This window comes from Dermacentor albipictus, chromosome 1, assembly GCF_038994185.2.
Source record: "Dermacentor albipictus isolate Rhodes 1998 colony chromosome 1, USDA_Dalb.pri_finalv2, whole genome shotgun sequence".
Lineage (NCBI taxonomy): Eukaryota > Metazoa > Arthropoda > Arachnida > Ixodida > Ixodidae > Dermacentor > Dermacentor albipictus.
The window spans coordinates 358,142,766-358,158,780 of NC_091821.1; the positions used below are offsets into that span (position 1 = coordinate 358,142,766).

General features: G+C 45.6%; 1 protein-coding gene across 1 annotated transcript in view; it reads right to left on the reverse strand.

Moving 5' to 3' along the window:
* Positions 1-5,240: 5,240 nt before the first annotated feature.
* The window catches only part of LOC135903351 (synaptogenesis protein syg-2-like), a 108,319-nt gene continuing 97,544 nt past the window's right edge, over positions 5,241-16,015 (reverse strand). Inside the window, exons 11-12 of the mRNA XM_065433701.2 lie at positions 9,241-9,305; positions 5,241-5,498 (exon numbers count right to left, since the gene is read on the reverse strand). Coding sequence (XP_065289773.1) covers positions 5,371-5,498; positions 9,241-9,305 — 193 coding nt within the window. The 3' untranslated portion in view covers positions 5,241-5,370. The remainder of the gene's footprint in view (positions 5,499-9,240; positions 9,306-16,015) is intronic.

Genomic DNA, 16,015 nt, shown 5'->3' on the forward strand with positions numbered 1-16,015 from the left:
GATAGGCCACCTGCTGCCGTGCCACGCGCCTGATTTGCTGAACTTCATCCAACGTCACCGCCACAGGTCTCGGCACCAGCTTATTCGAAAAGAATACCCTCATCAAATGAAAAGAAGTCATATTATTATTCGCTTCTGAAACCCGTCAATTGAAAAAAATATTCCTGTATACACCTTATTTTAGATAGTTTCACCCATCACTGCTTTTATGCGAAGCATATTACGAGAGCTCAACCCAGCTCCTCAGGCGCGGCGGTGTCGCCTTCAATGACCTTTGACCCCATGCCATACCACGTGACACCGTGACGTCACGACAGAGGAGAAATGGTGCTCCAACTCGCGCCGTCACTCGTGGCGGTATATAAGCAGCTGCGCTTGTTTCTAGGTGGCTTTGGCTCAACTCTTGCAAGATGGGCTGGGTGGGAATCGAACCAGGGTCTCCGGAGTGTGAGACGGAGACGCTACCACTGAGCCACGAGTACTTTTTTTTTCTTTATTGACTGAGCCACGAGTACGATGCTTCAAAGCGGTACAAAAGCGCCTCTAGTGAATGCGGTCCTGCCTTACAAACGAGCTGTTTCTAAGGCTCAGGCGTGCGTCGCTTGCTCAGGCGCACATTTGGTTGCCGCGCCGAACGCTGCGTTGCAAACGCTGCGCCTCGCATTGGACGCTCACCGCGTCCAATGCGAGGCGCGTAGTCGCTGCGCCGTAGCCCATTGTCTTACACCCCTTGGCGGGTCGACGGGAACGCTATCGCGTTCCACTCTTGAAGGCGAAGCAGAGTGACGCATGAGTGGTTTCTTCGTCTAGCCGAACCAAATATAGCCAAGCAACAGCAGTTCACCAGGCTAAATAGTGGTTCAACAACTAAAATAAAGGCTAGTATGCTTCGTTTCCTGGGCTTAACCTTAGCTAAGCCACAACCATCTTTGTTTCCAAAGACTTTCGCTACTCTATGAAAACACAATGACAAACCAAACACATTACGTGAATCTGCCTCGTCAGCAGTTGATTTAGGGTTCACTGCTGATTTATGATCACTGCAGTCGGGTGACTCCCCTTCCTACTCGTCTATGCTTGGAGCCTGGGCTGCTCCAGCTGGATTCCCAAACAATGCCAAACTGCTTCCGTTGTTTCGTGACAAGAAAGCAGGGCAGTAGGAGTGGTAACAAGTACTAACCAAAAACTTCAGCAACTCATAAAAAGGAAAGACGTATGTCTCCGAGACAACAGTGCAGAGGAATGCGAAACCTCACTGCGCCTTCCTCGGTCGCCATAGCAGCATTCCTTCGCAATCAACCTAAGAATGAAGATAACATAGTCGAGGTGCCGGTATCCTTTATTAAGGGGTGCCTGCTTTGGTCCATGCCAAATAAATAACAGAATCAAAGTTGTGTGAAAGACGGAAGTTCTGTCACAATGAATTCCAGACAACGAAACATTGCTGGCTTGATCTTTGTCTTTGCCTTTCATCTATATTTATTACGTTTCTTGACTCTTGACAAAAGCCTTGCCTGCCAATTCGGCTCTTTCTCCTTCTTTTCTTTGCATCTATCACTGTTGCTCTCCTTGCATTCCAACTACGCATCTATTGTTTCGATTCTACATCCGTCGCTAAAAGACTCACTCGTTTCTCTGAGGAGTATTGCAATCAGCAGCGGTGTGCGATTTACAAGTGCGAGACATCTCTGTTCCAGCACCCACTCATAACAGCTGCTATCTTCTTCTGCTGGCAGAAAGAAATTGAGTTCATTTCGAATTCAAGCATGGCTTCTAGCATCGCTTTGGATGGGAGGGACTGGGAATAAGCGGGTTCGACAGAATGGGTAGCGTTAGTAAAAGCGGTTAAGTACAAGCTGTGAGATAGAGAGAGGAGGAGAGACAAAGAGGAGGAAAGACAGGGAGGTTAGCCAGTGTAAGTACCGGCTGGCTAGCCTGTGCTGGGGAAAGGGTAAAGGATAAAGATAGAGAGCACACACTGATCGCATAGCAGGATGCAGAACGTTAGTAAACGCCCGAGGTCACTCCATCCAGCTTACGATAGGCGGGCTCAAATACCCGTCAAAACATTCTTTATAGCATATGACTGAAATGGAAGCACCATGAACGCATTACTCTTAATTCGTTCGCAAATGCAGTGCCATTATCTTAAATGATAAAACGGACCCTGCCATACCTGGAGACATTCAGTGTTCAGTACTTCAGTAACTTGGACCCCATGGTTACTGTTCAATAGCTTTTGATTACTCCCTTCAGCAGCTGTCAGCCAGCATCTCCCGAGGTTTCTCACTCGGCGACATTTAGAAGGTGAGATATTTCGGCGCACATGTTCCACCATTGACGGAATTGGTCATACAGATATGTATACAGCAGATAGCTGAGTTTATTTCACTATACATGAAAATCCTCTGTATACCTCTGATCCACTCTCTTCATGGCGTTTTCCAACTGCCGTTTGAGGGCTGTCTTAGTAGGAGCGGTGCGGCCGCCTCGGTTTCTTGCCCACCATCAAAGCAAAGAACCACAAAGCTCACCTTCGTGCACAGCATTCGCTGCCAGCGTTTCCCGGTAAACATTACGGTTACATAAGCTGTCGTTTCCAGGAAATGTGAGGAGCACTGGGGATCTTTTAATGTTAGTGCGTTCCACTCTTAGAGGCGAAGGTTAAGCGTCCTCCGAGTTTTTATTTTTGATATCGCACTTTGGCGAACTGCTGTCACGTAACGCTGTAGCTTAACAACTAATGTGTGAACATTTGTCTTCATCCTGTATTCCCGAAACTTCTTTCACAAGTTCTATCCGCAACTGGCCATCGCCATGGGAAATATTTATTTATCACTACTACCACAATAGTGAGTGACGAGGATCCGAATGGCAGCCACTGAAGAAGTCTTCTTATCTAAGAGAAGTTTCATGAACAGTGGAAGCAGGCCATTCTTTCTGACCACAGTACCTCGCTTGCTACCACCGCCATGGAAACTCAATAACATGCATTAGCAGACACAAGTGTGAATCAGTCGGAATCGTGAGAGAGCAGCAGAATGATCAGTTTATTGTAAAACAATCACGTCGCCATATTGAGCGACGAAACCTTCAGCGCGCGTGGCAACGGCAGTAAATCTCTCCTTCAGGTTTGGTCCCACAGACAGGAAACACTCGCTCACGCTCACAAGAGGGACACTCACACAGATGGACGCCGGTACACAAACACACACCCAGGCACGCACATGCCGTCTTTGCCAGCCGCGACGCTCACTTCATGTTATGTACAAGACGTGCACACAGCTTGTTTCATGGCCACTGGCCATGTTTCCAGGCAATACCTGGCACAGCACGAGCGCATACTGCTCTTCCAAAATGTTGCCCTTCAAAGAACACCGGGTCTGGAGAGAGCTTCACTGGACGCCTTTTCAGTTGTGTTGAAGCACGAGGGTAGGCTGGCTCCGGCGATGACGGCTTGAAGAGGAGCGCGACGCAAGTGACAAAATTTGAATAGCGGGTGAGGAAAGGTGGTGTCAGATGCTCCGAAGGTTAGTGCACAAGCGACGAAAATGGGTTTCTTTTTCCCTTTGTGGGGCAGACCAGACGTTTTCTTTTGTGGACATGTATATCACTTCTTTGTAAAGGGGGTTACAACAGAGATATCCATGAGTCCATGACGATGAATCGTACGAAGTGTTGTGCAGCAGAAGCAAACCTCCGCGGAATCACGCGAGGTAACACTGGTGAGAGAACTCCTGCGGCATCTTAACACGCTGACTGAAATCTACGTCTATGTTCCTTCAAGGCCCATAGCAACTCTTTCCTTTTTAGTTTAATAATTGCTGACGGCGAACAAGGGACCCCATGTCTCCTGAGAGCCACGACTAACGTACGGCTTGCTATAACGTAAAGCTTGACCCTGTTGTACTTACGATCCTGCAATTTAGAGCAGGCAATGTGCATGCGCAACACGCTATGGCATGGTTTATTTCATTTGACCAGATGAACATCTCTAGCTTTCCATGCTTTTTGTCGTATTCACTAGTGGGGCCACAAACTTAGCACGTTAATTTGATTATCAGTGAAGGCCACACCTTTCATTTGAGCCTTCATGAAGCCAAGCGTCCATGTGTTGATTTCGCCCTTCATGTAGCACTTCATTTAGCCAAAACACAGCAGGACCCAACTAGGGACAGTCTGTCGATAATCGCTATGCATTGTGCTTTCGTAAAGTAAGTCAGTCTAGTAAAGTTGAATAGTCTTCAGTTCTTTTTTTGTATTTCATTTAAGACGTGCGCAAATGCTCCATAGCCACCTATTTCTCATTTGCTGAAACAGCCTAATAGATGAACAAGAATACCTCGGTATTTCTTTTTCTGAGGGAGTACATTTCTTTCCCCAACACCATAGTATTTCCGACAATAGGCAAAATAACTGAACACTTTCAAATCACTGAATAGCATAAATAATGCTGTAGATTGAGACGCTAAGAGAAATGCAAATGAGTTCAATAAGAATCATTATGCTCAAAGAAGCTGCTAGCAAAGGGTTGGCGACGCTGTTTTCAGGGAACACCTTGCGCTTAAGGAGCCGTAGAAATACCAAAGGAAGTGAACAAAATATGCCAAATATACAAACGCCTGGGCTGATTGTACATGGGTATTGTTGGAGCTAAGGTTGAGCTATAAGTGAAGCAGAAATGTTCGCTAACAGATCAGCTGGCCGGAAACACTTGCGCGACGGCGCGGCTCATCGTAGTGCTGGCACATGGCGCTATCGTTAGTACGTAGACCGAAGCAATGGTTTTGAGTGGCCCTGCCATCTGACGACGGCGTGAGTCAAAAAGATGATCGACCAAATAACCTCGTTCCACAATTCTTATGTATACCTAGACCCTTTGACGTACGCTAACGATCTCCATCTTTCTTTGCCGCACCTTGATGTTCGCACTATACTCTCTTTTACAAAGCAAGCGCATTTCACGAGAAAAAAAAATGTTATGGAAAAGAAACTTGATAACCTGCGCTGCGAAGCATGCAGCAAAGAAGTCACTGGAAAATACATGTCCGTACTGCTATCGGCATTGGTTAGGCAATGGTAAGTGTTATCCACTTCTTCGAGTCTTGTCTATGAGTCTCGTAGCTTCTTCGTCGATGTCACGACCCACTATTTTCCTCCCCGTTGAGCATTCTAGGTGCGTTGAGGACGACGACTGAAGGGTAGAACACAATTTATCGTTTCTGCGCATGTCTTTTTCAGACGACGGCGACAGGGTCGTGCCGGTCAGGCGGATAACGAAAGTCATGCTTTCACAATGCGTCACTGCCACCACGTGGCGGCGATGAATGAAGCGGGGCCAGTTGGCGCCACAGTCGACGGTCCAGCTGCTTAGGACGGCGACGGCACTCGTCCTTTCGGCTGTGACGACAGACCCAGGATTGTACCATTGCTGCCGTTCAGTGCTGGCTTCATTGAGAGGGGATCCTTGAACGTGATCATTGCCGGCGGGTCGAATGCTGCGAGAGCAGAATGGTGCATCGAATCATACACGTGAACTTAACATGAAACAATAGACATTTGCACTTTGCCGGCTATAAGTATTCAGGTCAGCGCGTGTTGTATCTGAAGCCCCATATAACTAAATGCGCGTTCTTTCTTTTAATATTCTTTTACAGTGAAGTTAGCCTCTAGTTGGTCGGGATTTTTTGTGGGGTGCTCACACACACAAAAAAAGAAGTGCCGCCACCTAGCGGCCATGACCCCTCGGACAGACCTGAAACGGTTGCCAGAAAAGGACTTTGCCTTTGAGTGGCTGAGTAACAAAATTACGTTTTCTCATACATTCCTATCACAATCTCATGCTATCATGTTTGCAGGTTGTGTGTAAGTCGTACTTTACGCGCTTTCTGGCGCAATTTACTTTTAAACATTCATTTAGTTCAATAAGGCATTTGGCCTTCAAGAATGAGGATCTATGCTTCACTTCCGCATACGTGCGTGCGCGTTTAACGTACGTCACTTGAGGTGGTGGTGCTTATTTCCTAAGAGGACTTATTGTCTCTTGGCCCATACATCCAATAAGCACCCTTTACCGCACAGCTCAGTACACTCCAAGCTTCTAAAAAGAAATATACTGCTCTATTTCTTGTCTGGCGCTCCCTGGTAGAGCGCGAGACATTCCATGGCAGAAAGCCTTCAAAGGCAAGTGGCACGCTTGGAGACGGCGGGGTATCCGAGGCACGTTATAATCTCCGATGCTGAAGGCCTGCATCGCAGACGGAAGACGAAATCGCGTATGAGTGACGAACAGAAAGCGGATAACAGGAGAAATAAAAATGAATATAGATACGAAGATAAGGTAACAGTGATTCCCTACCTGCGTAAGGTTTCTCACAATCTTAAAAACGTAGGGAAACGTGCCAGCGTCAGAATGTTGTTCACAGCGCCAAATAAGAGTTTGAGATTGTTCAAGTAGAGCTGCCCTATGAGAATGCTCAAACCTGACTGTGCCATTGAGCACAAAGATGATTAGGTCACCTGCAAAAAATGAGCTGCTTACAGAATTCTACTTCCATGGGGAATACACTACATTGGTCAGACCTGCATGTGCTCGAACGTGGGTATGCAAGGGCACCACAAGAAAATCAACAATATTGCTACAGACTACAACTGGCAGCCAAATGTAACAAAATGTGACGCGCAGCCACCTTGCCGTCAACTTTTTGATCATACTGTTGTCGCATATCGGCCTCGCAATAGCTTAACCAGGGAAATCGTAAAAGCTACCGAGATCGCACGGGTAGGAGATATTTGCGTCAGTTGGCCGTCAGTGGCTTTGTCAAAGAAAGAGCTTGAACTCTTGACATAGTCTGCTCGTGGCAGTGTACCTTTGTTTTCCTTGCGGACTCAGATGGGTGGATATATATGCTCCGGATCCGCAGAAAATCTTTGTTGAATGTTAGCTCTTGTCCTGTCTCGACTTTTCCCTCCTCCTTACTGCGCTAGGTTACTTTTTTTGCGATGAATAACCAACATGCCCAAACCTATTTCTTTCTGGAAGGTACAGCATCTGAGCCGCAGCGCCTTCTTAATGCTCGTCTCATCTGGAAGATTCATTCATCCCCGTTATGTCCAACCCAGACTTGAAGTAAAAAATTCGCTGCAATTACACCCTGTGTAATTGGATGTACAGAGAAGCAGGCATGTACGTTAGGCGAGTACCACCGCCACAATGCCGCCTCTATAAGCGACATGGTCACGCACACACGCACGCACGTCTGTGGAAGTGCAGCATGTGTAATCATTCTTGTAGGCCCTCCGCCTAGCGCAGTTGAGTTATTTAAGGAATTGAATTTTTTGAAGTAAAATGCTTTAAAGAAATCGCAAAATTACGACTTACGCTTGACCTGCAGACGGGATACCATCGGATAATAATTCCAATATACGAGAAAACAAAGTTCTGTTAAGCGGAAACTCGAACACAATCCTTCCAGCTGCCGTTTGTTGTGGGCCCTACATCTGACGCAAGTGATTTATTGAAATAATTGAATTTCTCAGAGTAAAATATGTCAGGGAATTGGTAAAATATGACTTACGACAACCTCCAGAGGTAGTAACATCATATTGTTGTTCGAATGTAATAGAATGCAGAGTTTTTTTTTCTTAGCTGCATCAAATGTCAAGACAATTGCCTATGGCGAATGGCTGAATTTTAACCCTTGATCTAAATTACTCGTTGAAGCTGCCATTACTTCTACGAGAAACCAAAATATGCAATTGAGAAATTAACATAATTACGCTCATTACCTTTTGAATTAATTACTTTACGCTGCATATTTCAATTTACGAATTAGAGCGGCTGAGCTCGCACGACGTATCTACTTAAAATGAATTCCCTGGACAGCACCAGTGCCGAGATATCAATTTTCAAGGTGTCCGACGAAATGCATTGCCGTTCCAATGAGTTTATAAAGAAACCGCTGTTTTATGCATTGAAGCAGAAAAGTAATTGAAACACCAATGTATTTCGACGGACACTTTGAAAATTATTATCTCGGAACTGGTGCTGCCAAGCGAATTCGATGCCCAACTGGATACGCCGTGCTAACTAGGCGGCTATAATTCGTAGATTGAAACATGTAGCCTTACGTATACGGTTAATTAGCATAACTGCATCATTTACTCAAATGAATATTTTGATTTCTTGTAGAAGTAATGGCCGCCTCATCGATTAATATAGATTGCGGGTTAGAATAGTGCTATCTGCCATAGGCAATTTTTGAAAAAATTGGCGCAGCTCAAAAAAAAGTACCCTGTATATAATTTTGTTGCGAGGAAAGTCAGATAGAATCTCCTTTTCCAGCTGTGGTGCGCTCGGTGAACACGGCACGAAAAATCTGAAACAGACTGATACTAGAAAAAGGGAGGAAATTAGACTCACAGGTTCAAATAAAGTGCTGGTATATGCCTACCTGCATAGCTTTATCAGATGAGCTACGCCAGTGGCTATATTGAAGGTCTGCTTACTGAGGCAACTGAGGCTTCTTAAGCAACAGAATCACTGTTCCTGGCTCTTTTCAGGTTTAGGTTTAACCGCGCCCTGTGACGGCATTTGCACTGCCCTGAAGTGTAACAGAACTTCCTACGTTCTGAGGACTTCCCTGTCATACATTTTGATGACAGGCTCACTTGCTCATAAAAACCGAGGAAAACAGGAAACAAAGCCAAAGCTACTCTCCAGTGCTGCCTTGAGTGAAGAGACGGTGCACAATAACAGGCATGCTAATAGAGTGGCAGTGTGAGCTAACGCCATAACTCGTCTCTTTATCTTCTGCTTTTGACTCTGCTCTCACTCAAACTAATAATTTCCTGCTTTATTATCTCTCCTACCCACTGTTGGGATTCTTTCGTTCAAATAAACGATTGTGTAATGTAAAGTAACATTGTATTATACTACAGCAAAGCTTTTCCTTTCTTTAACGAGATAGCAGCTGTTACACTAAATAAAAATTAAAACTCAGGCGAGTTTCTTCATGATGGCCAGGAAGAACATAGTAAGCAACAGGACGAAGAAGGACACGACCAAGGGCTATAACTCGCAAGTGTGAGTCCTTGCGTTATTGTGTCGTTCTTGATTCCTTTGCTCGTGCAATGTTTTATTGCGTCACTGCATTTACGACGGATAGCGTACTTTACTTCTGAAAAGCCTCCGGAAATAGTTTACATTTCCAGCAGACAAAAATTGCGGCTGCCTCTCACCCATGAGTTCCGTCCCCAAGTCCAAATTTCCTTCGACCAGATCGTGGGGGACATGGTTGCACTCTCTGAAAGCAAGGGCGAAAAGCAGATATGTAAATGAATATCAATATTATAAGAAAATATAACCATCTACCCACGGAGTGGCTTCAAATGCTCTAAGCTTTTGCACAGCAAGCCTATATGCGTACAACATAATAATAACTACATCATAAGTGCCAGTCGGGAGAATCTGCGGTCAACAAGTGTAAACGAGTGAACAGCATTAGCGTTACAGAAAAATACTTCTTCGTATTGCGGAATTGGACATGGTGGTAGGACCGCTAGGTATTCTTGCGCTGCTTTCACAGCATCACTTGACAGTGTGCTCCGTATCCTACACACTAGAGCTGCTGAGCAAAAATTAACGACCGCTGTTAAGCAAGGACTAGAACTGCGATATCACCTGTTGTCGATGCATGTGGCATGATTCGGTTCGGCTCTATTACACACACACACACACACACACACACGCACACACACACACACACACACACACACACACACACACACACACACGCACACACACACACACACACACACACACGCACACACACACACACACACACGCACACACGCACACACGCACACACACACCAAACCGAGAGGTTTGGCGTAATATCCACGTCACATAGCCAGAATTTATAAAAACTGCGGTCGTAGATATTTTAGCTGACGATATAGATAAAGTTACGGGACGCGCTCGTCACCGATATTTGCGGCATGTCTCGCATAGTATCGTGGTACTGGAAAAAAAAATTAAGCTGCAGTCTAGTGGTCAGGGTCTCGCTTCTTTGAGGTTCTGGATCCGTGTTTTAAACCATGTTCACCACATTGCAAAAAGTTGTTTGTTAGCTGACTCGGCACACGTCCTGCCTCTTCAAGAAGTGATGTGCAACTAGCGGTGGTCCGGTGCACACCACCGTGAGTTGTCTATATATATATATATATATATATATATATATATATGCTCCAGATTACAATACTTTTTAACACCTGGGTTTCTTTATCGCACTCCTAAATATCGCTACAGTCGAGCATTTTAGATTTCGCTCCTGTTGAAATGCGAACGCCGTGGCCGAGATCGAATCTGGAACCTTCCCTTACTCAGCAGGGAAATGTAGTAGCCAAGAAAAAGAAAAGGAGAAAGGAAAAAAAATGATAGGTGCTTCTCCATGCTGCTTGTCGTTTTTCTTTAGACGGGAAGTGTCGGTAGCGAGTGTTTGCATTATTTTTACTGGTTATTGGGCAAATAAGCAAGCTGAATTAGTCATTCAGCATGCTGAGTTATTCACTGAGCATGCTGCTCGATGTGCCTAAAGTTTTCCTGCCTAGCGGAAAATATAAAATTAGGAACGGTAATTTTCTGTGATCCCATGATTACGGTGGCAAACTAGAATAAAATATACAACTCAAAGACACAATATATTTTTTTTTCATTTTATTCTTCCAAACTTCCTTGACAGGAGTAGAAACCTCAACCCCGTCGATGCCACAAATGCAGCGTGAGTGAATGCCTGCTTTATAACATCTACAGCATCTCATTACTTTTGCAACGGCGGTGCTAGGCGGTACGCGAAAAACGTGAACTAAATGCCGCACATGCTTTAGTTTAAAGCATACGCCACTGCAATTGCCAGTTGTCGTTTCACATGCCCGAACTGCTCAAGCTCAAGGAGGCTGGGGTTCTGGCCACTCACGCATTCACCCGTTCAAGTTGGAGTGGCTCGGCTTCCCGCACCCCTTATTTTTCAGTCAGCGGCAGTCGGAGTGCATTATCACTCTGCAGATACAATATAGCCTAGTTTGTTTTTGTCGTCAGCATTCTGGCTCCAATTACGGCGATTCGGGTGGGTACGGAGAAGGGGAGTGGGGCTGGGAGCGACTATGCATATGCGGAAGCACGCGAGCTTGACGCGTCTCTTATCTCAGATTCATAGTGTTGATCTCTCTTTCTCTCCCGCTGAGATGCCCTCATGCGGGCGGCGCAGCGGCTGGAGTCGGAGACGGCCGTACGGACTACACGCAGGCGCGATGAGCAGGCTACAGCGCAGTCTGGACAACGTCGTCGTCGAGCGTCAGCCGCCACCAGCACGCATTGCCAAGACGCGTGGCAGTGCCCATGAAGCATAATTGTTGGCAGACAAACGATTTCGCTGAAGGAGGAGTGCGGGCCGCCAACTTTTGGATCGCGCAGATCCCGAAGAGTTGTGCTAGCCTTAGGCACACTTCGTGAATACCGCGCGTTATGCCTACATAGCGCGCGTGCTCCTCTTCGTACGCTACAACTTAGAGCCCGCGCGCCTAATGCTCTCAATGTGCGGAGAAAGCGTAACGTGCGTGGCGATAGTCGTAGTGACTGCGGAAGCGATCTCTGCTGCTTAGCACAGGCGCGAGCAGTACTGACGACTAATGAACGTGTGACGGCCTCTGCGGAGAAGTCGTAAACGACACCCGAGGGGCGCCTTGGGGGCTGCTTATGAGGGCCGTAATGCTCATCTGTGCATTTCGTTCTCACAAGCACTTTTTTCTCCAGTCTGCCCCAGACGTGTCTCTATGAGCACCGATGGCATGCCGTACGGCTGCGGAGATAAATGTATGTTTTCGCATTAATAGCGACTCGAGACCGGGGAAATTATTCATGGGCAAATGTTTTATTTTTCCTCTTTGGGCAGCGTTAGATTTCCTGTTATAATATGCTCCAGCAATAGTGTTCCCTCGGTGGCAGTTGTGTCATTCTTCAACGCAGGCGCAAGATAACGCGTCTTGCGTGTGCCTGATAGACGCGCGTTCACGCACGCCTTGGAAGAGCAACCATGACTTAGCAGTGCCTTGCAATACTGACGTATACAAGAACACTGAATTATATTCACATTTAATTCTCAGAGCTAACTCAATGGTCACTGTGGGACACGTCCAACCTAGTTTGGACGCACAAGTTGTTATTCTATCTGGTGTGAAAAAAAAAGAATGTGCGTTTCACTGGAAACGTATGTATCTAGCAAAATGTCCTCTTCAGTCCTTGCGTCCGGTTATTTCTTATCTCCCGGTTGATTACATTCAAGGATAAGTTTGCGATCAAGCGCTTGTTCCTCAATTCAGATCAGGTCTAAATAACTGAGTGCTCTTATTTTCAAGGGGGAAATGTCCTTTTATTAGCATTTCTTGAACGGATTATCTTAACAAACTTCAAATATTTAATACCTTTTCATCATATGCACCAATGCAGAGAGCTAACTCATGCAGAGTATGCGCACATGAAACCGCTTCGGAAGAAAAGTTACGCAACAAACAGTTTTCAAGGGGAGACAATCCTAAATTACTTACGCCTACTTCACCTCTCTCCAGCTGTAACTTGTATGATGTGTGGGCTTCAAAGCATTATCTTGCTTTAGTGCACGCGATGGAATATTTATCATCATGCTTCACTGCACTATGTTACTTAACCGTATGCGTAAAAAGACCTGAATCGGCTATAAAAACGGGCTCTGCGCAGTGCTTGGGGCAGACTGCTGATCGCAGACACAGCGGAACACATTCTGCGCCCTTTTTTGTGTGTGCCTGGGAAAACTTAAAAGTTTTCTACCCTGTTACGATGATATGCTTGGTGCACGTACACTAGGCAGCAACATGGCCCGTAGCTGCTACATTGGTGCCAAACGTAGTGCTCCAACCGATCGCCACGTAAAATTCAGCCTTGACTGTAGCTGTTCAAAGCACTAATTTTCCCTGTTAATCAGCCAAGTAAAAAAGAAAAATCCATAGAGCGACTTCCTAAACTCTAAACTATAACAGCGAACGAATAAAAATTAGGCTTGTTAGTACTGTCGAAGTTTGCAGTGCCGAATAAACACAATGAAAAGAAAACACAACAAAAGTCGTTTCGTGTTGTGGTCAATTTGTCATTGTGTCCCCCCATGCGGTGCAGACTTCCAAAATGAGTGAGTGAGGTTCTGGTTTACAGGTTTGCTGGAATCCGGGTTTGACCACAGTTTAAGTACTTTTATTAAGACTGGCGTAAGGTCTACATTTCGAACGCAAACCCTTCGCCATCAAACTCTTCGATATGCAGCCAGAACCATCCCACTAGGGTACCCGATTCGTAGAAGAAAGAGCACGCCGTCACGCGAAACACATTTACTGAGTGCCTCAGTGAAACAGGCAAGAGTACGCTATTTCGATGGCAGGCACGCATGAGCAATGAATGCACTGGGGCACCTGTGCTTCGTAGACGGGAGCCCCGTGGCACAGAATAGCGCAGTCACAGGAAATGGTCTGGCACGAGCGCACTGTGGTAATGTTAGGGGGCTGCAACTACTTGTGTTCATCATGTTGTTTATGTCTGACTTCCCTATACTTTTCATGCGCATACAATCATTATTTTTTCGAGGGTGGCGTCTTGGTGCATTGGTAGAAGAAATCGGTGGTTCCAGTCGATGGGATCATAAAGATCACACTGACCCTGTGGTGCTTTCGGAGTCTATGGCTGGCAACGAAGGCTTTAATGTGAGGGCATCTACTATATATCGTTATTAAAAAGAGAATCTTGGGATTTGCGTAGAACAAAGACGAAGGGCAAGGCAACTTCCGGCTGCTGTTACCAAGGCGTTTTTTTCTTTTCATTAAATTGTTCGTTATGCCTTGGTAGCACCATCTTTGGTGTCACGCAGTCGAACAAAGTCATGTAGAATGGCTTTACTTTGATTGCTCGAAGTGGACAGTAACAAATCTTTCACTCACTATCTCCGTAGCCTGTCAACGCAGGTTCACTGGACTTGCGAAAGTTAAAAGGTAAATAGAGAACATGTTTATGCAGATGACCTATCGCGGAGCTGTGTATATACGTGGCTACACCATAACGGAACGTGAACGGTATTGGACTAAATTTCTGACGGGCGGTTGGATGTAATTACGTAAACATCGTCCTCTCTAGTCACAAACAATGAGAGCACGCTTATAATTCTCGCCAATTTTTTTTTGTCTCAGTTTCTCTACCCAAGTCACGCATAAAGTAAGCCTTGGTTCCCATTGACATTGTATTCATCCATGCGCTGCAGACACCGTAAATGACGTTCTTGTTTACAGCTTTGCGGGAGTCGGGTGTTTAAAACCAGTCCAACTGTGGTATAAATGTTATAAACAAGAATAAGGTGCCTCAGAAGTGCCAGCGAACGTTTTGATAGGAGGTCAAATCTTCATCAAAGGTAGCCTCGTCATGCTCGGCGTGTTAGTTTTAACGGGTTGATAGAGTGACATCATGAGTGGTTGTTGTTGGTGGCGGCTGATCGTAAAGGGAGAGACTGCAAAGAAAATGAGCGCTGTCGCCTGACATCGGCAAGTGTGGTTTCTAAGACGAGGGGAAAAGAGCGGGAAAGTGGGAAGGCGGGGGAAAAAAGATAAGAAAAGACCAGGAGGAAAAAAATATTTAAAAAAACAAGAAAAGAAAAAAAACAGGAGGGTGTTGGGGTACGAGAGGTTAGGGAGCCTGCACGGGTGTCGTTGGCGGCAAGCTTTTGTGGCTCTAGAAGAGCCGGTCAGCCGGTCAGTGCACAAGTATAAAAAAGGACCAAAAAAAGATCATTTGAAAGAATGACTTGAGTAGCGTAGCAGCAATGCGTCGGATAATTTTGAAGGAGTTGAGATGGCGACAAGGAGTCTGGGGTGCAATACAATGGGTAGCTGGAAGGCAGCGACTTGGTCTTTCAAGGGACCTTAGCCTCAGTAGTTCAACGTAGGCGTCGTCATGGCGGTATAGAGCAGTGGCGACACCCTGTGTGGCTGACGTGCCGAAAAAGGTATCCTGGAGTCTGGGACTTTGGAATGTGTTGGTTACGGTGTGTCAAAAAAATAAAATAAAAAAACAGACAAAAAAAAGAAGGCGGGTTGGGACCGTAACCGTAATAACAATAGGAGGGTGACATGAGTAAAAGCGAGAGGGGACAGGTCTACATCAAAAAAGAGGCCGTACAGTTGATATATGCGTAAAACGTGATGAGTACATTCAATTCAGTATTAGGCAGGAAAAAAATTGGACATGGAGGCATAGGAGAGGTTAAGAATTACGGCTAGCTGGTGGAATTATGTGTTTTGTGCCTCGGTGGATGATATGAGAATATCATATTTAAGTTACAGCTTTCTGCGATTCTAAGTTGCCACGTGCCAAATTAATTCCCGTGGGGTGTAGGACGGGAATTAATACACCCAACGGATCACTGCGGGTACCTACGTGGTTGTTGTTGTTTCCTAAAAATGTGGCTCATGTCAGAGTCTTTTAATGGTTGAGGAGAGTCATTGAAAAGGCAAATGAGAAGGAATTAATATTCTCGCACAGAAAGAAATGAGGAAACACACAAACAGAAAGAGAACGCCAGCAGAAATAAACAGCTTAGAGTTTGATTTCAAAGCACCAAAGAACACGCTACTCTCTGCACCCCTTTCAGAGCTTTCCAGTCATATGAACGACCACGTACACAACTCATTCCTAGAATCGTCCCTCCATCCAGTATCCTGCAGTGTACCGTACAAGGAACTACATGCGATCAAGTAAAAGTCGCCTTGACAAAAATTACTGTAACACGCACACTGTAGACGGAAAAAGAAGCAGCGGGAGCGAAATAGAAAGCTATGAATTCTTCTCAGCAGCTTCTTTGTATTCATATGCATACAGCGACTGCTTTGCCAGCTGTAGTATTGCCTGGTGCATTTACCGAACTACATTAACCCTCTAAGAGACTGTATA